The 22,435-nt window shown below is 44.2% G+C and overlaps 1 protein-coding gene across 1 annotated transcript in view; it reads right to left on the bottom strand.

Annotated features, from left to right (window-relative positions):
• Positions 1 to 22,435, bottom strand: part of IK (IK cytokine) — a 776,265-nt gene that overhangs the window by 286,194 nt on the left and 467,636 nt on the right. The window contains exon 14 of the mRNA XM_044069023.1: positions 10,209 to 10,293. Within this exon, the coding sequence (XP_043924958.1) occupies positions 10,209 to 10,293 (85 nt within the window). The remainder of the gene's footprint in view (positions 1 to 10,208; positions 10,294 to 22,435) is intronic.

Genomic DNA, 22,435 nt, shown 5'->3' with positions numbered 1-22,435 from the left:
CCTCACTATCCCTAAAGTGACGAGTCATCAAATGAGGGGTCTATATTAGATATTCAAACGTTTAAAAGTTCGAAATGGGAAAGTTTCCGTTTCCGGACTGTAGCACACTGAAGTGCGATCTAAGTAGTGGGGGGTGCAGGGGGGTGTGCCCCCCTGCTTAAACCCTTTACTTTTTTTTTTTAAATATTGTTTTTTATAGATATTCGAACTTTTAAAAGTTCGATCACTAAAGTTCGTTCTTTAGCAATTCGACCTTTTAAACGTTTGAATATCTAATATAGACTCTCAAATGAGTTAGTTCCTCTTCATGGAAGACAGTCCTTATGATTCTGGGATAAGTCAACTGGGCAAAAGAGTCAAGTCCCATGAAGTAATCATCTGTAATGCTAGACTGTTATACAACTGAGAGTTTCTATGATTTTTTTTTTTTTTGCAGTTTTTGTTTGAAAGTGTCATTAATTTTAAGTGATGCTAAATTTCTGTTGTTTACTGTTTTAAATACAGTTTGGTGCAACGCTGCACTTACCATCTGTGTGATTTGCAACTGTACTGTGTAGGTCATGGAGTGATGTGGTCTTCTGATGTAGGTGGCCTTTATCCTTCCTCAACTGATGTAAAACATGAAGCCAATAGTTTAAAGCCTAGACTTGCATATCAAAATAATACATTTAATTAAGAACAACCTGGGGGGTGAAGGGTGGCTTGCCCTCCTGGAAAAAAAAAGTTGCATACTTACAGAAATCTGTGTAAAATCTTACCATAACCATAGACATCCTTCTCTTCCATGTTGCAGTATTCTACATGTGGGTTAACCCTTCTTCCTTTCGCGTATGTCCGGCCAGTATTCCAAAGTTTTTCAGTCCCTCAAGGTGAGTCGGGCATCTGATGTGGCTGCAGGAATGTGGGCCATAAAAGTGACGTCTGCATGCACCAGTCCTCAGAACAGAAGGCCCAGACGGGGCCAGTCCAGTGCCACCCAGAAGAGCAAGTGCAACCTGACAGGAGGGGAAGGAGGGAGGGAAATAATACTGCAACATGGAAGAGGACATCTATATGGTTACAGTAAGATTTTACACAACTTTCCTATGTCCTTCTATTTCAGTGTTGCAGTATTTTACATGTGGGTGAGTGCCAAAGCCCACTGTGAGTGGGGTGGTGGTCTGGAACAAGTTTCCCGGAATCCATGAAGGACAGCCCTGGCAAACCCCACCCTGACCCTACAGATATGGTCCAGCTTGCAATGCTTGGTGAAAGTGTGCACTGAGGGCCAAGTAGCTGCTTCAAGGATTGCGTTGGTGTCTAGCCCCTTAAAGAAGGCTCCAGAAGAGGCCATTGTTCTGGTGGAGAAGGCTTTAATATTGCCCTGCAAGTTTTTTCCATGGTACAAGTAACAGAAGGAAATGGCCCTGGAGATCCAGGCTGGAATGGTCTGTTTGGTCACTGCTTTCCCCAGGGCTCTGGGGTGGAAGGAAACAAACAGTTGGTCTGACTTCCTAATGGACTTGGTTTTATGCAGATAAAACCTAAGCTGTCTGTGGACATCCAGAGAATGAAGTACTTTCGCACTTTCCCCCTGCGGGTTGGGGGAAAAAAGTGGTCAGGTGCTGGCCTGGTTCAAAGATAGGTCATTCATTAGTTCCGAGAGTAACTCTGTCAAGATGGAAGACTAGAAAAGGTGGTGTAGCCATCAGAGCTTGTAGCTTAGAGACCATCCTGGCTGAGGTCAGAGCCACCAATAAAACAGTTTTCCATGTGCAAAATTTTAGGGAGGCTTTGTCTGCTGGCTCAAAAGGAGTTAGGTGAGTATTTCTAGTACATAGTTAAGATCCCAGGGAGGAGGGGACTGTTTCCTGGGGGGTCTCAGGTGAAGTACCCCTTTGAGGAAGAGTTTGGCAGGAAGTCTGGATGCTAGGGGTGGATCCAGAGGGAGACAGGTAGAGACTGCAGACAACTGTGCTTTTAAGGAAAAACCTTTCTGCAATATGTCACGCAGGTAAGACGGGATAAAAGGGATGTCGCTTGCCAGCGGGTCCAACTGTCTTTTGTGACACCATATGGAAAAGCTTTGCCACTTTGAGAGGTAAGATTTTCTTGTGTTAAGTTCCCTGGCCTCCTGCAGGACATTAAGCATGTCCTTGTTGTACAGGTGTCTAAAGGGGTTCAGAATCCTAACAGCCACAGGGTGAGGTGCAGAGACTGCCATTGTGGGTGTATCCGTGTTCCCTTGTGCTGTGTGAGGAGGTCCACTGAGGGGGGTAACTTGTGGTGATTGCCATTGGACAAATGAAAGAGAAAAGGGAACCGGTGCTGTCTTGGCCAGTAGGGAGTCACCAGCAAGATTTTTGGTGAGTCCTGTTGAATTTGCAGCAGCACCTTTTGAAACAACGGGAAGTGTGTGTGTGTGTGTGTGTGGGGCATACAGAGATTTCCCATTCCAAGAAATTGAGAAAGCATCTGTTGCCAGTGACTTGGGGTCTGGTGTCCTGGTGCAGAAGCCAGGAAGTTGCCTGTTGGAGGATGCAAACAGGTCTATTTGAGGTGTACCCCACCGGTGGACCAGATCCAGGAAAACATCTCTGTGAAGCATTCATTCGTAGCTGTTTGAGATGGTCCTGCTGAGATAATCTGCCTGGGAGTTGTCAAGGGAGGGGATGCAAACTGTCTGCAAGGTAATCCCCTATGAGGTGGCCGGTTCCCACACCAGCAGAGCTAGTCTGTATATGAGGTAGGATATGGCCCTCACTGTTTGTTGAGATACCACAGGACAGTGGTGTTGTCCGTGAAGGGCCTTGCTGCAGGTAGGGTAGGAAGGCTTTTAGAGCAAGGAGGATTTCCTTCATCTCTCGGACGTTGATGCGCTCTAGTTTGTGTGTGTTTGGCCACAAATCCTGTACCTGTCTTTGGCCTAGTGTTGCTCCCCAGCCCAGATCTGAAGCATCTGTATGCATGATCTGAGTGGGTGGGTGGGTGTGACTGGAGAGGAAGGCCTGGATTCTTGGCCACCTGTACCCGCCACCACTGAATGGGGGTTTCAAGCAGGGAAGAAGAGGTACCCTGAATTCCAGGGATGGGAATGTTGGGTCCAGACTGACCAAAGATACCACTCTAGTTTCCTCATGTGCATTTTTGCTAAGGGAAGCATGGGAATAGTGGCTGTCATGTAACCCAGAAGTCTCAAGTACTGCCTTGCTGTCAGTTCTGATGCTTGGAGGACCCACAGCAGGTGGTCTGTCAAGGACACCACCTTGTCTGGTGACAAGAAGGCCTTCACGAGGTCTGTGCGAATCCTGTACCCCAGAAAAACAATGTCCTGCGGGGGCTCTAGGTGAGATTTTGGGAAATTTATTTGAAATCCTAGAGACTGCAAGAGGGACACAAGAACCTGACTGTGAATGAGGGTCTTCAGATTGTATGCCTGAATTAGCAGGTCATCTAGGTAGGGGAATATTTAGATACCAGTTGTCCTGCCATAAGCGATGACTGGAGCCAGACATTTTGTGAATACCCTGGGTGCAGTGGAAATCCCAAAGGGCAAGGCACAGAATTGAAAATGGGATGAGCCTGCCAAAAACTTCAAGTACTTCCTGAATGTGAGCTTATTGGGATGTGCAGACAAGCATCCTTTATAACTAGGGTTGCCATGAACCCTTGAGGCAGGAGCAGGGGGGAAGAGTAAGCATCTTGAAGCTAGGCACCTTTAGGAAAGGGTTGAGACGCTAGAGATCTAGTATAGGTCTCCATGGTCCATTTTTTGGAAACCAGAAAAATTCTGGAGTAAAATCCTCTTCCTTTGGTTTCCAAAGGCACTGGTTCTATGGTGCTTTGAGTCAGCAGATCTTGCAGTATTGGTTGCAGGAGGAGCAGTTGACTGGTGGGTGTCTGTGGAGTGCCTAATTTTACTTGGGGTGTGGGTGATCCAGGTCATAAAGTAACCTTTCTGGATGATGGAAAGAACCCATTTGTCTGAGGTAATGTGGGACCATACAGGGAAACTGTGAGAAAGAGATGGGCAGAGAGGGTAGTGGAGTAGGAGGGGAAGGTAGTGAGGTTGGCAAGTAGTCAGACACTACCTGCCCTATCTTGAAAGGGATGCCTCTGGCTGGTGGCTGGAGAAGCTCTAGCCAGAGGGGGGCTGTTTCCTAGGAGGTCTCCTGGGCCTGGAGTGAGTCATAGGGCGAGCAGGTTTTCTAATGAATTGCGTTTTGGCAGGATAGTTCCTATGGAACTTAAGGATGGGCGAGACTAGCAGGTGTTTGAGGCCCTGCATTTCTTCGCCTTTTTGCTGCAGTGACTTGAAGAGGTAAGCTACTATGCAGCCAAACAAGGCAGAATGGTCTAAAGGAGCATCAGTAAGCTTAGCCCTGAAGTCTTCAGGGTGGGGATGAAGACGTAGCCAGAAGTATCTCCTTAAAGCAGAAGCTGATATAGCTGACCTAACTGAGGCTTCAGCTGCATCATAACTGCACCTTACGGAGTGTCTATTCACCTGAGAGGTGAGGGTTAGCAGGGAGGATAGAGATGCTTTGGCTGAGCAGTCTGAGATGTCAGCCAATTCCTTAGTGGCCTTTTCCAGCAAGGCTAAGAAATACTTGGCCATGAGAGTCTGGTAATTTGTGGCCCCGAAAGACAGGGTGGCTGAAGTACAGATTTTCTTCCCAAGACGTTCCACTGTCTTGCTATCCTTGTCATCTGGAAGAATGGCTGTAGTACGAAGACGTTTGGAAGCCCTATCAGTGGAAATGGAGATAATGGATGGGTCAAGCTGGAGGGCACTTAAGGAGAAATTTCTCTGATTCTGGGACCTTGTACAATCTCTGTCAGCCCTGCATGGGGCTGGAGGTTGGGAGTCAGGGTTGAGGGATGCTGAGGAAAAGGCATCCAGAAAGGCCGGCAGACTAGGAGGGATAGTAGAAGGAATGGGACAGTCCATCTGTATGAGGTCATAGAACCTCTTCTGCACCTCAACTCATGTTACTGGATTCCCACTTAAAGTGGTCTTTCACTTTGAAGATTGTTTCCCCAAAGGTTAAATCCTCAACAGGGGAGTCAGGCTCAATAGACTCTTCCTCTAGTGATCCATATCCCAGGGGAGAGGAGATCTGTGAGGAATAGGAGAGGGAGTCCTCTGAGGAGTCAGAAAGTTCTTCTTTGTCTCTCCTTACAGTATATGAGGTTTAAGGCCTAGGGCTTAGCAGAGGAGGGACAATGCTAGGGCTTCCTGTCATTGTAGGATGTAGGGCCATGAAGGCAATGAATAGGATTTGGATGAAAGCTTGCCAATTGGGTGTGCTTTCAAGCAGTGGAGAGAGATGTTTGGTCTTTTGTTTCTTCTTAAGAGGCCTAAATGGTGTCCGGTTACTCAAAGGCCTCAAATCAGATGAAGGGATGGAATTGTCTGAATCCGATGGCCCCACAGAGAGCGCTGGTTCCACCTTGGCGTCTGAGGCAGACGTAGGTAAAACCTCTATGGATGTGCCATCCGCTCGGGATTGTGCGGCTTCTTCATAGATACCCGCTTTATCCTGTCTGACGGAAGCCGATTCCTCTGCCAGGCTGATGTCGGCCACAAGCTGAGGTACGGGTAAGTAGAGGAGCAGTGGAAGAGCTAAGCCGCATGGCTTTGGCCCTCTTCTTAGGCAGTCCTAATGAGGCGTGGGATGCACCTTCCATCCCTAACGCAAGTTGCTTTAACTGCTTGTTCTCTAGATAAAGGTTTAGGAGCATGCAAACGGCGATGTAAGGTCTTATGGACGAACACCTGACAAATAGGGCAGTTTTCGTGGTCGTGTTCCTTACCCAAATAAAAAGGCATTGATCTTGGGTGTCTTTGTGGGGGATCTGCCGGCCACACTTGCACTTGCCCCTTCCGGATGACATGAACAGACTAAAGATAAGAAAGACTGAAAGGTTCCCCAATGGGGTACTTATCTGATTATTTCTAATCAGATGCCAGCAGGTAGCAAGAACATCTGGCGTACGACTGGTGGTTGAAATGTTCTGAGGGCTGGTGCGTGGAGACATTACTTTTATGGCCAATGTTCCTGCAGCCACGTCAGATGCCCGACGCACCTTGAGGGACTGAAAAACTTTAGAATACTGGCCGGACGTTACAAAAAAGGAAGAAGGGTAAACCCACATGTAGAATACTGCAACACTGGAATAGAAGGACATCATAATTTTACATCTTCATGATCAATGTCGGTCTACTTCTCTCACAGGCCTGGCGGTGACAGGCAGCAATCACTTGGCACTTTTAGTACTATCCTAGGCTCTAAAACTCCTTCCCTTCATTCCCAAAATGCACTCTCTCCAACATTCCAGGTCACGATTTGGCATTAGAACAGTTGTATTCTATCATTACTACTAAACTCCAATGGCCATATCCTGAAGGTCTCTCTGCAGAGGGATTAAAAAGGCAGGTGGAAGGAAGGTGGAGTTGCTGAAGTAGAGGATCGCAGATCATAAATATTTAACACCATGGGTTAGTCAAAATACTTCCTGTTGCACTTCAACTTCCTGAGAATATTCACAGAGGTGTTTTCTAAAAAGGAGGAAGAGGAATCCAAGACAGACACCATCTTCTCCATACTAAAGCTTTCTGTGCCTCGGCCACTCCAGGGAGTGGAGTGAGGGGCTGATTTGCACAACAATGAGGCCAATGTCTCAAACTGATGGGTGCTACTGGATGGAGAAGATGTCATGCCTGACTTGGATAAGGGCAAGACCACCACTGGATTCCCTCCTGATGACACTAGACTAGGGACATTTCTGAGTTAATACATTAGAGGATCCAGTCTTCCCAGAACAGAAAATCCTATAGGAGGTGCACTGTTTTACCCCTCCAACTTCTAGAGTGGTTCCCACTTCAGAATGAATGATTTCATGAGCCCTAAAGAGGGAGTGGATAAATCCTGATGTGACAGAATATATTACAAGGTCACTGGACAAGATCATCCAACCTAAAAGGACTGGCAGTGTTAGAGTACTGTGCCCTTAGCAGACTCCACTTTGGTAGCTGCCACCATCAGGATAGAGCCCTCCACAGATGATACAACAATTTGTCACCATGACAACGAGTCTATGGCCTTGGATCACTTTGTGAAGTGCTTTTACAAGAAGGGTTATTTCCTGATGTACATGGTAAGGTTTTACCAAAGACTACCTTAGAAATGCTGAGCAAGTTACCCTAAAAGAAATGGGATTGCAAGTTTATTTCCCAGGTGTCAACTTTAAATACTGTTTTCATCCTCACTGCGCGGCTTTTGCACAGTGCTAAGGGTGGAATGGTACATACTGCTTAGTCAGGGTTAACCATGAGATACTATGCAGAGCTCATAACTCTCAACCATACCCAATTCCTCGAAATTTCCCAGTTTTGTGGCTAAAATAATGGGGCACCACAAATTACAGAGTGGCCCCTTCAAATCATGATTTTTATTTTCTTTATTTCAAATTTTTTTCAATGATGCTGATGTCATTGCGCATTGTCCTGCAACATCATCAACGTGCAGGGACATGCTCGATTATGTCAGCATCATGAGACCATGCCTGATCCCTGACTGCCTGTAAAAAAAGAGTTTAAAAAAAGTTTTATGGCCACAGGCTCGCCTACTAGTGCACCTACCACTTACAGCAGCCAACAAAAGAGTACTTTGCAACAAATCCAACGATCCAACAAAGCATGTGTTTGTATGTTGCTTTCAGTGAGCTAGCTAGCGTGCAGAATAATAAAGGTGAATTAAGTCAATAAAGGAGAAGGTCTACCTGATGCAAAAAACAAGTTGTATATTTTGTAATGGAAAAATTACAAGCAGTCTAACTACATTTTGTATATCTACTGTATGATACTCCATCTCTATACCTTGTTGGTTTATCTTTATAATTTACAGTTGAACGAGGGTATTTAAAGATACTTTAGGACTGTCGTGATGGTCAGTCTGTGAAGTCTGACTTCTGAGGGAGATATGAAACTAATTAAGGAGTACAGGTAAGGACCAACATTGAAATTAAATATCTAAAATTTTGCTCGCTCATTCTAGAAATTAAAATATCGCTATCTCCGTACAGCTGACAGACTGCAGACCATTAATTTGTTTACTAAAAGTGGATATTTTGGAAAGTAGTACACAATTCATTTTACGTATATAGACAGTCGCTTTTAAAGTCAATGTAATCTGTTAAACTGTTACATTACCTAAGGTGGAGGTTTGTTTTGTATTGTGATTAGATTGTGTGTAAATTAGATTCTGTAAAATTGGTTAAAGACAGTTCATGGAACTGCACAATTTTTTTGTATTTTTTAACAAATAACTTAGTTGTGCAGTGTCCACGTTTTTAAGAGGAGCTTTATGTTTGTGTGTGGATTACAGTTAGTGGCCTTGGATCAGTCCATGTCCTGTGCTGATTATATTCTGCATTGTTGCTTGGGGGTTGGAGGTTCAATGTTTTCTTGCCATGCTGATTACACACTGCTTTTGTTTTGTCAGAGATTACCACTAGTCATATGGAAAGTCGAATGGCACTACAGGCAGAGTTGGTAGGGACAATACAGACACAGCTGAGTAAGGGCTGGGTGTTCTAATTGAATAACTTCATTATTTGTAAATAACTTGGTGTTTCATTTTTGTGAACAAAAGGTGGGCAAGTGAGCAGAGCAAACTAAGTTGGTCTTTCAATGTTATTTTACTGAACCTACAACCCTACAGCTGAGGGGGACCTCACATAGAAACGGAATTAATAGAAATACAAATTATCATAGCTGATTGGGGAGTGGGGACACCTGACCTAATACACCATGCTGTTGTAAAAGTTCCGTAGGTTGCAAGACAATCATATTCTCAAAGCAGTTTAGGTAGTGGCAGGTGCTATAAAACATTACCATTTTTTGTGTTTGGCTGCATCATATTGTCCAGTTACAGCATGTTCAAAAATAGTTTGGTCCATAAGGTCATAAAGTACTTACTTACATAGTATGAGTGCCACACTGCTAGCATACATAGTGTGTGCACTTACAAACTTTGACAGCACTTCTCATAACCATACCTCGCAAGCTCTCAGAGCAAAAAATCTGGACAAAGCCAAAAATAATGGTGGGACAAAGGGCCAAAAATAAGGACAGATTTTAAATATTGCTCCTGTAAAGTCAGACAATTATTAGAACAACAGATTTTGTATTATATGTATTTTCTGAGGGATATGAAGTCTGAAACTCAAATGTCTGCCATTCTTTATTATTTAATGACTTCAACCTTCACGTTGGTATCACAACATTCCACTGGAGTGGGTGTGGTTATATAATTATGCATGCAAATTTCATGTTAATCAGTGCCCCGATATTTTGCCATTTGTACCTACTTTTCATGGGCCTTTATCCAGATTTTTGTTCCTTCAAGGTTGAGAGGGCTCCATTATTTTCACTTGCAGACAATATCAGTGTGTCATTTAGCAATCCCCCTACGACTGTACATAACTGCTGGGGCCACTTTCTAACTAAACTGAAATGTAACATAAAAAATAAGACATATTTGAATGTCAACCCAAAAATCAGCAATGAAAAATATCTAAACCAGATCACTATATTCTGTCAGAATTAGGTGCAATCTTAGCAATTATGTACAGTCCTATCAATTAACAGCCAAATCCAATAATTTTATTCAAACTTTCTGAGAAATACAAAGAAAGCCAAGCAAAATGTTAAAGAACCTAAAAAATGGTGGCAGCAGCACGAGAGGAGAGGCAAAAACTAACAGCAAAGTGCAATTAATGAAAATAAGAAAGAAAAGTCAGAGCTAAACTGTAAATGAAGACAAGCTTGGATACAGAATGAAAAATTGGCTAAAATTAAAAATGACTAAGAAAATTCTCACTGTGAACTTGTGACTGTCTGTAGATGTACAGTTTCAAATTAGGAAGTGAAATCTGAAGAGTTGGGGAGGTGAACTACATTACTGGAATGATGAAAGGCACTTTAGAGGTTGGAAGAGTCTTTAAAGCGCTGAGTGACTGCCGCCTGTAGCTGCCACTCCTATGGACTACCCAGTGAAAAACAAAATAAAAAGTACAAAAAAGCTACATTTGTTTCTGGGTAAAGAATGAAATTTGTAAGCTATGTTGGCAAAGTAATGGATGGAAGTACTATCACAGAATTATTTTTAAATAAAATGATATGAAAGTTTAGGTGAATACTTGCAGAAGCACTAAAAGGATATAGCTCAGGTGGCTGCCATCCTGCAGTACCAGAAAACTTCTCATTGATGGATTTGATCAGCTCCTTTGCTGAGCCAGGACCTACAGCTGTAAAGAAACAGTTGTACATTTAACAAAAATGAAACACAAGCTTAAAAAATGAACCACCAGTGACATAAGCCAGGGACATCCATATTAGTTAACCGTGACCATCTTCAAAACTAAACGGAATACAATATCAAATACTGACTAATATAATATTCACAAAATGCAGCAACAAAAACATAAGACTTTGATGCGCAAATTAACTTGTCACCTTCCTCAAAATAAAGCAGAAATAAAAATCTGAGTTAAGCAGAGTAGCACTTGCCTACAGTGTCCATCATAACATCAGATATTTCAAAGTACAAGAGTCACTAGGTGATATACATAAGAACATCAAGCCAATACGCAATGTTTTGATGGTGACTACAAATAGTTACTATAAGGGGACCATCCACATTCTTGGTTGTAGTTCAACGTATTGCCACACACACGCAGGCACACACACACACACACACACACACACACACACACACACACACACACACACACACACACACACACAATGAGTATCCCTTCTTCCCATTTCTTTTCTACTAGCTGTGAAACATCACACGAACAGGAAGTAAAAACAAATCCTTTAATATAATAAACCACTTTTCTGAAGTCTGTACATTGTATCAAACGAAAAGCGCTTTATTATATTAAAGGATTTGTTCTTACTTTCTGTTTGTGTGCCGTTTGCTTGCCATAGTTCCTTTTTTTGGGTTTTACGTAGTTTGTTTTTGCCTTGGTTCGAGCTGTGAAACATTCAATAACAAATGCACACAAAAATATGAGTAGTAAACTGCAGGTTACATATTGAAGCTTCAACCTTTTTGACTACCCCGAGAGAGAGGAATTAGCTTTCAAACAGCAACATGTTACAGTTGCCAGTTTAACATACATTATCAGAGCGCATTTCAGAAAGCAATCCACTTGGAAGAGATTTATCAACTACCAGTCCTAAAACTAGGGTAAGATGATGACCCAGTGCTTTGGCATCACAATCTTAAGCAAACTCTTCAAGTTAAATCTGAGCTTGTGGTAAACATCCAGACTAGCACAATTTTTCTCTCCTGGATTTTGCCCCTGCAAAGAAAAACAAGCGAAACAAACTGGGTTAAGAGTAGAACAACATTCAGAATTACGAGTTAATTACGAGTTAATACTAAGGGGCAATCAATTCTTGTGAAAGACTAAACATGAATTCTAACAGTTTAGGATCTTGGAGATGCAGTAAGCAGAGGTGATGGCTACTGACAAAATTGTCTTATAAGTGACAATTTACAAAGCATCTGAAAACAGATGATGGCCAAGTATGTCAACTGTAAAGTTAAAGTCCATAGGTTCATACTAGGCTATCTGCCCTAGGGCATTTATAAGCCTAGCCAGAATGTGTTTGGCTTTCCCCACCCATTTTAAATTTATTTTGCTATGCCCTTTTTCGAGGTTAGTATACTGTGCCTCTGTCTAACAGTGACACAGAAGTGATACCCGGGGTAAACCTACGATCTCCCATCCACTCATCAAGATTCCTCTTGAAGAGAGTCAATGAGGGACTCTGCCTAACCTGGACTGGGATTTTATTCCAGAGTGAAGGGAGCCTCTGGGTTATGAATCTGTCCCTCCAGCATGTCCTAATTATTTCAGTGCTGAGGTTCAAGTCTCTCGAGCGCGTAGCTCGATGGGATTTGGATTTTCTGCAGTGCAGCATGTCCATTAATTCCGGGTTGGACATGGCTTTATACGTCAGGCACAGATCGCCTCTGAACAGGCGGTATGCCACTTGAGTAGAGCTGGAGTTTCTTTAACCGGGCAGCATATGGCATCTGTTTGAGCCCTTTGATCCTCTTGGTGAGGTACTTTTGGGGTCTTTCCAGTTGCTGCAGGTGTCTGGTAAGGTACATCCCAAAAGGGGCATTATACTCAATTATGGGCCTGATGAGAGATGAGTAAAGAGGCACGATGACCTCCCCTGATCTAGATGTGAATCCCTTCACGATTAGGTGGGCTATATAAAATGTTTTTCTAACCACTTTGGCCACGTGGTTGTCAAATGAGAGATTGCTATCAACTTGGGTCCCCAGGTCCCTAATTACTTCTTCTGTACTTAATGGATTACCACCTATGTGGTAATTTGTGGGCACTTTGTTTTTGCCAAAGGGGATGACTATACACTTTTTGGCATTTAGCTTGAGGCCATGGCTCTGGCACCAGTTGTCTGTTTCTATGAGGCCCTTTTGGAGGATGCTTGTGTCGGCTGGAGAGTCGATTATGGCGCCCAGTTTGCAGTCATCTGCGAACTTGGTCAGCCACAGTCCTTCTGTGTTGGCCTGTACCTCCGAGAAATATATACCGAACAAGTGAGGTTCCAGGACTGAACTTTGTGGGACACCACTTGTAACTGGTTTGGAGTCTGACATGGCTCCAGCAATTCTAACCATGTGGGTTCTGTCCTTGAGCCAGTTTGCAATCCATCTAGTGACACAGGGGTTTATATTTAAGCTGGTGAGCTTATCTATAATGCCCAAGTGGGGTATTGTATCGAAGGCTTTTGCGAGGTCCAGGTAGGCTGTGTGGACCACCTTCCCCTTGTCAATGGCCTTGGTGACCGTTTCAAAGAAATCAACCAGGTTTAAGAGGCAGGATCTGCCCTTAAAGGCCGAAATGGGTAGGATCCAGTGTCTGTAGGTCCCCAATATCTTTATTTATAAGGTCCATGATGATCCTTTCCATAGCTTTGCAGACCAAGCTAGTCAGGCTTATGGGGCGATAGTTTCCAGGATCTGTTGAGGCACCACCTTTACGGAGAGGGACCACTGTTGCTGTACACCACTCTTTGGGCACATATCCTGTATTAAGGCTGAGATTGAACAGTAGCCTTATGTTTGGGTTTAGCTCTTCTTGGAGTTCATGTAGGACGCAGCCCGGGACACCGTCTGGTCCCATTGATGCTGTGTTTTTTGCTTTGCAGAGGGCGGCTCTTACCTGAGCATCTGAGATGTCAGGGGGGCAGCACTCTGCTGGGATAGATATTTGCCCTTTTGGTGGGGGGGAGGGGAGTTTGCGCTGAACCTGTCAGCTAGGATGTTGGCAATGTCTGTGGGTTCAGTGTATTTTTTGTCATTTTGGACTAATTCTGAGCATATCTGGGAATTACCACCCAGGTTCCTAACATAACTAAAGAAAGCCTTGTGATTATCCTTAGTGTCCTGTGCAATTTTTCTCTCGAAGCTGGCCTTAGACAATTTTATGAGTGCCCGTAGTTTTTTGCTAACACTGATCAGTGATGCCTTCCCTGTTTGGGATTTTGCTCTATCATTTAGTAGCTTCCTCCTTCTATTGTATAGTTTGTTTATGGCTGGGGTCCACCAGACAGGACGTCTGCCTTTGGAGGATCGGGTCTTGGTTTTATTTGGGATTGCATGATCCATGCATTCCTGAAGGTGTTCATAGAATGCGTTTATAAAGGATTTTGCGGTCTGGGCTGTATTTTCCACAGGCCTGGGGGCTTTGAAGGATTCCACCTCGGTTTTGAGGAGTGTGAAATTTGCTTTAGAGAAGTTTTTCACTGTGGTTTTCTGGGCAGGGGGTGGGGTCAGGATGTGAATATCCAGTGAGATTAGTTTATGGTCTGATCTTACCAGTGAGGGATACACTTCTGGTCTGGAGCATAGAGTCCCCATGTTGGTGATGATCAGGTCCAGTATGTTTTCCCCTCTTGTGGGAGTGGTAACAAGTTGTTCCTTAGCATTTGAGTTTATAAATTCTAGGAACCTTTGGGCTAGGGTGTTGGAGCTAGAGTAATGCTCCCAGTCTATGTTTGGGTAGTTGAAGTCGCCCAATATAATGGTGTTTGGAGAGACCTTCATATTTTCCAGTGTTCTCAGAAAGGCCGAGTGGGGTTCCTGGGTTTGCGAGGGTGGTCTGTAGCAGGCTATAAACTGGAAGGCAGTTTCACCCACTGTTAGTTGCACATGGATAGTCTCTGATGCTTCGTGCTTTGCCACCAACCTGGAGGTGTGGGTATCTTTGATGAATATAGATACTCCCCCTCCTTTTGTGGTTCGGTCCAAATTTTGGGGCCGAAAAGCATGGTATGAGGTATAACCTGGTAGTGCTGGGGTGCTCTTGGGAGCCCTGAACCAGGTTTCTGTTACTGCACAGATATCGATGTTCTCCATGCTAAGGAGAGTTTGAATCGTGCATCTTGAGGTTTAGACTTCTGGCGTTGAGTAGCATTACTCTTAGTTTCTTATCCCTTGTGATACCTATGGAGGTGGGTTTGTCTTTTGAGCCTTGCCTAAAAAAGGCACTATGGGGGTAGCAAGAGCCTTTGCCAATATCCGAAAGCCCAGGGGTGACAGGTGCAAGCCGTCCCTAGCGAAGCATCGTGGCTTGTCTAGCATATCATCCCAAGCTGACAGGCATTGCATCCCCTTTGAATGACACCAGTACTTAAGCCAATTGTTGAAATTGATCATCTTGTCTTCATATTGTGGCATCATTCTTGGTGAGGGTAAGATGCTACTCAAGGTCAGGGTCATACCGGCCTGGGCTACATGCTCAGAGAGCTCCTTTATGTCTCTTTTCATGTAGTCCAGGGAGGTACGTCTCAGGTCATTCACACCAGCATGGACAATGACTGAGTCATATTTGTACTTGCCTTGGAGTGACCGGAGTGCTTGTGTTATGTGGCGGATCCTAGCTCCCGACAGGCTGCTCACCATGACCCTCTCCTTGTTCAGCCCGGTGAGCGGGACGTCAGTGTGCCTGACAATAGAGTCACCTATTACAAGTGTATCAGGTGTGTTGTTTAGTCTTAAGGGATGTGACTGTTCGGCACACTGGCTTTGTGAGATATGTGTTGCACGTGTTTTGTTTTAGGGTAGCAGTTGCTTGGGTGTCTGCTTTGGAGGTCTCTGCTGCTTAGGCAGATCTTTATTTATAGCCTCCGAGTATGTTTTTGTGTGATTATGTGTTTGGTTTGCTGTCGTGGTAGGTCTATGTGAGACTGGAATTGTAGTGAGTGTGGTTTCCTTCTCCTCCTGACTGGTTATGCCAGTACTGTGTTGAGAGAGCTTAGCCTCCAGTTTGGCTATATGGTTGCATCTCTCACATGTGTTGGAATTTGTTGGGAGGAGGAGAGGGTTGTCTGAGGCAGTTGTAACATTGCCACAAGATTCCCAGATTCACCAGCTGGACCGGAGAGGAGATTGACAACTGACCTTTGGACATGCTAGAATAATATTGGGAATTCCTTAATAATTGAAAACAAGGGCCAGTGGGGAGTGAGGGTGTACTGCTTTTAATTTTTAGTGCTGACTTATATAATTGCTTTAGCGAGCAAGTGCCAGGTAACTTAAGTGCAATGTGTTACAGGTAACTTAAATGCAAAAATGACAAAAGTACAGTTTTGTACCTACCATAAATGTAGATGTTCGAAGATCCACATTGCTGCAGTCCTAACACTTGGGTAGTCCGCTGTCCACGGTCGGCCCGAATATCAAAGTATAAGGCTGACGTCGGTCAGGGCGCATTTAACTGACGTCAGGACGTCAGGGTACAAATGCGCATGACCGGCGTCATATCCTCAGTCTTTTCTTGCCCCAGATGTCAGAAGACCTTAAAAAGAAAGGTCAAAACCAAAAGACAGCAAACAAAAAACCAACCACCCTTGCACTAACTATATGTACAATAGATATAATACACACAATATGTACAACCCAACCCACACAACCACCTCCAAGTACAGAGGGAAGGAGGGAGGCAAATTGGACTGCAGCAATGTGGATCTTCGAACATCTACATTTATGGTAGGTACAAAACTGTACTATGTTCTTCATCTCACATTGCTGCAGTCCTAACACTTGGGTAGAATCCCAAAGCAGAGATAAGGGAGGATGGCTAACTATAAGGAAGCAGGAGCTGCCAAAATGCCCTGCAAAACCGCAGTGGCAAAACCAGCCCTGGACTTAGAGTAAAGTGGCAGGTGATAATGCCTAGAGAAGGTATGCACAGAACTCCAAGTAGCTGCCTCTAAAATATCCTTGGTTGCCACTCCCCTCAAAAAAGCTGTGGAAGTGGCAGTAGCCCTAGTGGAATGAGGCCTAATCCCAGCTGGAACCTCCTTGCCATGATGGGAATAACAGAAAGCAATGCAAAACCCAATCCACTTAGAAATAGTTTGTTTTGACACAGGCTTGCCCTGAGAACTCAAAGCAAAAGAAACAAACAACTGCTGAGACTGCCTGAACCCTTTAGTTCTGTCCAAATAATAACGCAACTGCCTGTGTACATTCAAAGTGTGCAAAATCTTTTCCCCTTTATTTTGGGGATTTGCATAAAAAGTAGGCAAATGAATAGTCTGGTTTAAAGCCACACTAGAAACCACCTTAGGCATAAAGGAAGGATTAGTACGTAATGATACCCTATCCTTATGGAAAATCAAGAAAGGCTCAACTGCCATAAGGGCCTGCAATTCAGAAACCCTTCTTGCAGAGGTAATGGCCAATAAAAAAGCAGTCTTCCACGATAAATATTTCAACTCAGCAGTAGCTGCAGGCTCAAAAGGTTGTAGAGTGAGTTTCTCCAACACAAAATTGAGATCCCAAGCAGGAGTAGGAGCTCTTCGTGGGGGTCTGATATTCTTTGCCCCTCTGAGAAATTGCTTGAACAAAGGATGAGAAAACAATGGCGGGTCGCAATCATAGTGAGCTGAAATTGCTGCAGCATGAACTTTAATAGAAGAGAAGGACAAACCTTTGTCCAGTAACTCAGTAAGATATTGAAGAGCCACACTTAAATTAGGCTCAGAAACATCAAAATCCTTTGCTGCACTCCAAAATAAAAATCTCTTCCATTTATCTGCGTACACTTTCCTTGTACTAGGCCTTCTAGCTTCCAAAATCACATTCAAAACTTGTTGTGGAAGGTGAGACCTTTTATGGTTCAAAACAGAATATGCCAGGCTGTGAGGTGAAGAGAGTGAAGTTTGACATTGAGCAAATGGTTGTCTTCCTGTGACAACAGGTGTGGAATCGAAGGCAAAGGCCATGGAGGTTTCCGTACTAGACTTCTCAGCAATGGGTACCAGTGCTGTCGAGGCCAATCTGGAGCTATTAAAATCATCCTTGGCTTGATGGGAGGAGAGGCAGAGGTGGAAAGGCATACACATGAAGATTGCTCCAATTGAAAGAAAGAGCATCCACTTTCCAAGCTGTGGGATGAAACCTTTTTGTGCAAAACTTTGGCAGCTGATGGTTTAGTGGAGAAGCGAACAGATCTATGTCTGGAGTTCCCCATGACACTGTCAATTTCTGAAATACATGAGGATCCAATTTCCACTCGTGGGGATCCATAATTCGTCTGCTCAACACATCTGCTAAGGAGTTCTGTGCTCCTGGCAGAAACCTTGCCTGAAGATTGAGCTGTAAACTGAGAGCAGTCTCCCACAAAATCATTGTTTGCCTGCATAGAGGATAAGAATGCGTTCCTCCTTGCTTGTTGATGTACCACATGACAGTTGTGTTGTCTGTTAGAATCAACACCTGTCCTGGAAGAAGGAATTCCTTGAAAGCTATTAATGCAAACTGGACTGCTAACATCTCCTTCATGTTGATATGTAGATGTTGTAGTCTGACAGGCCACTTGTTTTGTATCCATTTTCCATTCAGATGAGCTCCCCAAGCTTTGTCTGAGGCATCTGTCGTTAAAATCTGACTTGCCTCTGGCCGGGTCACAGAGAGTCCCTTGTTTAGGTGACATTCCTGAGCCCACCACAAAAATTCCTTCTGAATGCAAGGTATTATAGGAATGACAGTGTCCAGATCCTGGCAGTGCTGTGTCCATACATTTTTGAGATACCATTGTAGCTTCCTCATATGCAGTTTGGCATTGGGAAGCACCAGAATACAAGATGCCATGAACCCTAAGGCTTGAAGGACTGTCCTTGCAGTCAGCCCGGACTGATGAGATAGTTGATGGAAGTAAAGGGATAGACTCTTTTGTTTGTCCGGGGTTAAAAAGGCCATCTGGGCTGCTGTATTCAGTCTCACACCCAGAAAGCACATGTCTTGAGAGGGTACTAGACTGGACTTTATTTCGTTCACAGAATACCCTAGGCATCTTAGCACTGCTATCACATACTCCAAATGACGAAGAAGCTCTTCCTTTCCTTGAGCCAGAATCAGGCAGTCGTCCAAATAAGGATAAATCTGTATTCCTTTTAGTCTGAAGAAAGCTATCACTGGAGCCAGAACTTTCGTGAACACACTGGGCGCAGTAGATAAGCCAAAGGGCAATGCAGAGAACTGATAGTGAGAAGTCCCAGCTCGAAAACGCAGATACTTTCAGCAACTGAGTCTGATAGGAACATGAAGGTAAGCCTCCTTGAGATCCAAAGTTACCATCCAATGATCTCTGCCCAGCAGAGGTAAAAGCTGCTGCAATGTCAACATTTTGAACTTGGGAATGTCCAGATAAGTGTTGAGGATAGATAAATCCAAAATTGGTCTCCACGTGTTCCCCTTCTTCGGTACTAGGAACAGGCGAGAATAAAATCCTAGGCCCACTTCTGGCAGAGGGACCGGCCGTATGGCCCCTAGTTGGAGCAACAGAGAAACCTGTCTGTGAGCCTCTATTCTTTGTTGAGGAGGAACGTCTGGCATGCCTTTGAAAGGAGGCAAGGTATGGAAATAAAACCTGTAGCCGTGGTGTATGATATCCAATACCCATCTGTCCTGGGTAATTAAACTCCAATTTTCTTTGAAGAGTGCCAACCTTCCTCCCAAAGGTGCTGCCAGACGAGCAGGCTCTGGCAGCTGAAAAGGTAGGTCATTGGGTCTGTTTACGAAAGGACTGACCCCTGCCCTCACCCGAAGCCTGTGCAGGAGAACTCCCTGTTCTAGGCCGGAAAGAGCCCTGAGCTCTGCCCTTACCACGTCTAGATCTACCCCTAGACTGGGAATCATAAGAAGGATACGTCCACCCCTTAGCAGGCCAATTTCTACTAAACTTTGGAGGCTGGACTTGCAAAAAATCTTTAACAGTCTGCATAGACTTAGCTTTGTCTTCCATTTTCTTTAAGACTGTCTCAACAGGAGATCCAAACAATACATCAGATTGTAAAGGAGCATCTAAAATCCTTGTTTTAACATGTTCAGACAAATTCTGATCCCTCAGCCAGGCGTGCCTGCGAAGAACAGTCCCAGTGGCAGCCACCCTAGACGAGGCCTGTACAGCATCAAAACCACATTGCAAAGAATGCTTACCCACCTGTTCAGAAACATGGACTAAATCTTGCAACTCTTTACAATCAATACCAACTGCCAGAGCATCAACCTTAGACTTCAATTGTGAAAGGAGATAGTTTTGGTATTTCAACATGTGAAACTGGCAATTCAGAGCCCTTATAGCAAGAGTGGAAGAAGTATAAACTTTCTTTCCCCATCTATCCAAGGCCCTAGCCTCCTTATCTGTAGGAACCGGATTCTTAACAACAGAAGCCTTAACACCCTTAGGCCCCTGGCTAACAGTTTCTGGGTCTGCCCTAGGACTTTTAAACAGATACTTGTGAACGTCAGGCACCCTGTAATACCTATCCGGTTTAACAGGAGCAGGAGGTAAAGAATCAGGATTAAGAGAAGCCTCTGTAAAAACATCTTCCACTACATCCAAAACAGGAGGTATAGCCAAAGGCCTATGCTGGGGTAAAAACAGAAATTCCCTAAGCCTTTTCCTGGAATCAGAGAAGTCCTGACCTTCCCACTTAAAATGCTCCCTCATGGAATGAAGAGTTTCAGAAAAAGAAAAATCCTCAGGAGGAGTAGCAGAAGGAGTAGAATCATCCACATCAGAATCAGAATAAGGAGAGTACTCCTGCAAGTCTTCAGCCGAAGACTCTGAAACATCTGAAGCTTGCTCAAAACCCCCCAGCTCAGGCTCCACCCTAGGTCTCTTAGCAGGAGGGGGCATAGAACCCCTAATTAAAGTAATCAAATCTTCTGCCATTTTAAGCATATGCTTCTTGGGCATAGTACCTGAAGAGCTAGGGGCAACACCAACTGAAGCTAAACCTGGTCTGCCCCTGGGAGAATCCTTGGTAACAGAAGGAGAGGGCCTAACCACCTTAGGAAGGGAGGGGAGTATAGTAACCTGAGAAGCCCCCTCAGCCTGACTTGCCTCCTGAGAGGCCACATCTTGCAATAATAAAGTTTCACTCTGTGAACACAAAGAAATCTCCGGTGGAGCCACCGGCTCCACCGACACCTCTAAAGAACCGGCGTCCGGCACAGACGGTTCTTCTAGCCTAGGCTTAACTGTCTTGTCCTTGCGCTTCTTGAGAAGCGGCGGAGCATCCGCCGGCATTTTATAATTGCACCGCTTCCCAAAGACTAACCTTGCACAATCCAACCTTCTCTTTATAGTGCGTTTATTAAATCTAGCACAAGAGCGACAGCCAACAACGTCATGCTCAGGCCCTAAGCAAGGAATACACAAAGTATGATAATCTCTATGCGGTATCTGTTTCCCACAAGAAACGCAATTATTAACTTTTTCTGACATCCGGTAAATGACTGAGGCAAGAAAAAACAAAATATTCCCCAACGGGGTACTTAGCCAACTTTGAACTCGGTCTGAAACTTCCAAATAGAAAAATCTCAGAACGCCAACCAGCACTTGAAATACTGCTTCTGCATCGGACCATGCGGCAAAAAAGACTGAGGATATGACGCCGGTCATGCGCATTTGTACCCTGACGTCCTGACGTCAGTTAAATGCGCCCTGACCGACGTCAGCCTTATACTTTGATATTCGGGCCGACCGTGGACAGCGGACTACCCAAGTGTTAGGACTGCAGCAATGTGAGATGAAGAACATCAGTAACTTTCTTTCAAGTGAAACAAGGAAATAAGTACAGTAAGCAATGCAGATATCACTAGTGATCCATAGAAGCGCTGAGAAGCCGCGTATTAGGTGGAATTAGCGTTCCAGGGAAATAACAAGCAAACAACAAGCATATAAACAAAGCTAGATTCAGCAGGCCTGGATCTAGTCTAAGCTACAGCAAACAAGGTGTACCAATTTCAGTAAGATAAAGTTCAAATATTCAGGCACTATAACCCTTTAACCAGAAATTCCCAGCTCAGAAGGGCAGAGTCCAGCCCCTTCTCCCACAAGAGTGCAGACCACAAACCTTCTTAATGTAAAATAACTGGTCTGAAGCCCAAGTGCTTTAACCAGAACTAATACACTTTAAGAATAACAGACACTGGGCTCTCAATCAGCAGTTCCCAACTTAGGATGAAAGCTACCTGTCCTGCCACCACAGTGAATGCCACAAACCTTCCTAATGTAAAACAACTGGTCTGAAGCCCAAGTGCTTAATCCAAAAGACTTAGAATGATAGCTACACTTTAATCAAGTTACTACCAAGCAGTAATAAATACAATTGAATACTTTAGAGAATGCCTGGATTAGTGCTCAAGTTACACAAACAAAGCTAGATCCAGCAGGCCCGAATCCAGTCTATGCCACAGCAAACAAGGCGCACCAACTTCAGTAAGAAGCAGTTGAGATATGCATGCACTATAAGCCTTAACCAGAAATTCCCAGCTCAGAAGGGCAGAGTCCAGCCTCTCCTCTCACAAGAGTGCAGACCACAAACCCTCTTAATGTAAAATAACTGGCCTGAAAGCCCAAGTACTTAAACCAGAATTAATACACTTTTAGAATAACAGACACTGAGCCCTCAATCAGCAGTTCCCAACCTAGAAGGATGTAAGCTACCTGTTCTGCCACTACAGTGCAGACCACAAACCCTCTCAGTGCAAAACAACTGGTCCGAAGCCCAAGTGTTTAAACCAAAAGGCTTAGAATGAGTTACACCAAGCAGTAATAAATACAATTGAGTGATTTTAAGATGATGCAAAAGTAAAATAAAGTAGGTAGAAACACAAGTACAGTAAAAGCAGATGAATTTTTTTTTTCTGAACAATTGCTGAGATCAAAGAAACAGATTTGAGTGCTGAAACTAGAAATCTGGCTAGTTATAAGAAAAAAAAAACTAAGCTAGAAGGCTTCCCTCCAACACAGAAGGGCTAGGGGGCTCAGAAGCCTACAAATAAACTCTCTACATGTTGGGCAAGATACAGAATCAACCACA

The sequence above is a fragment of the Protopterus annectens genome, chromosome 4.part0, assembly GCF_019279795.1.
Source record: "Protopterus annectens isolate FY-2018-M chromosome 4.part0, PAN1.0, whole genome shotgun sequence".
In the NCBI taxonomy this organism is placed as follows: domain Eukaryota; kingdom Metazoa; phylum Chordata; order Ceratodontiformes; family Protopteridae; genus Protopterus; species Protopterus annectens.
This window is presented reverse-complemented; position numbering and strand designations above follow the sequence as displayed.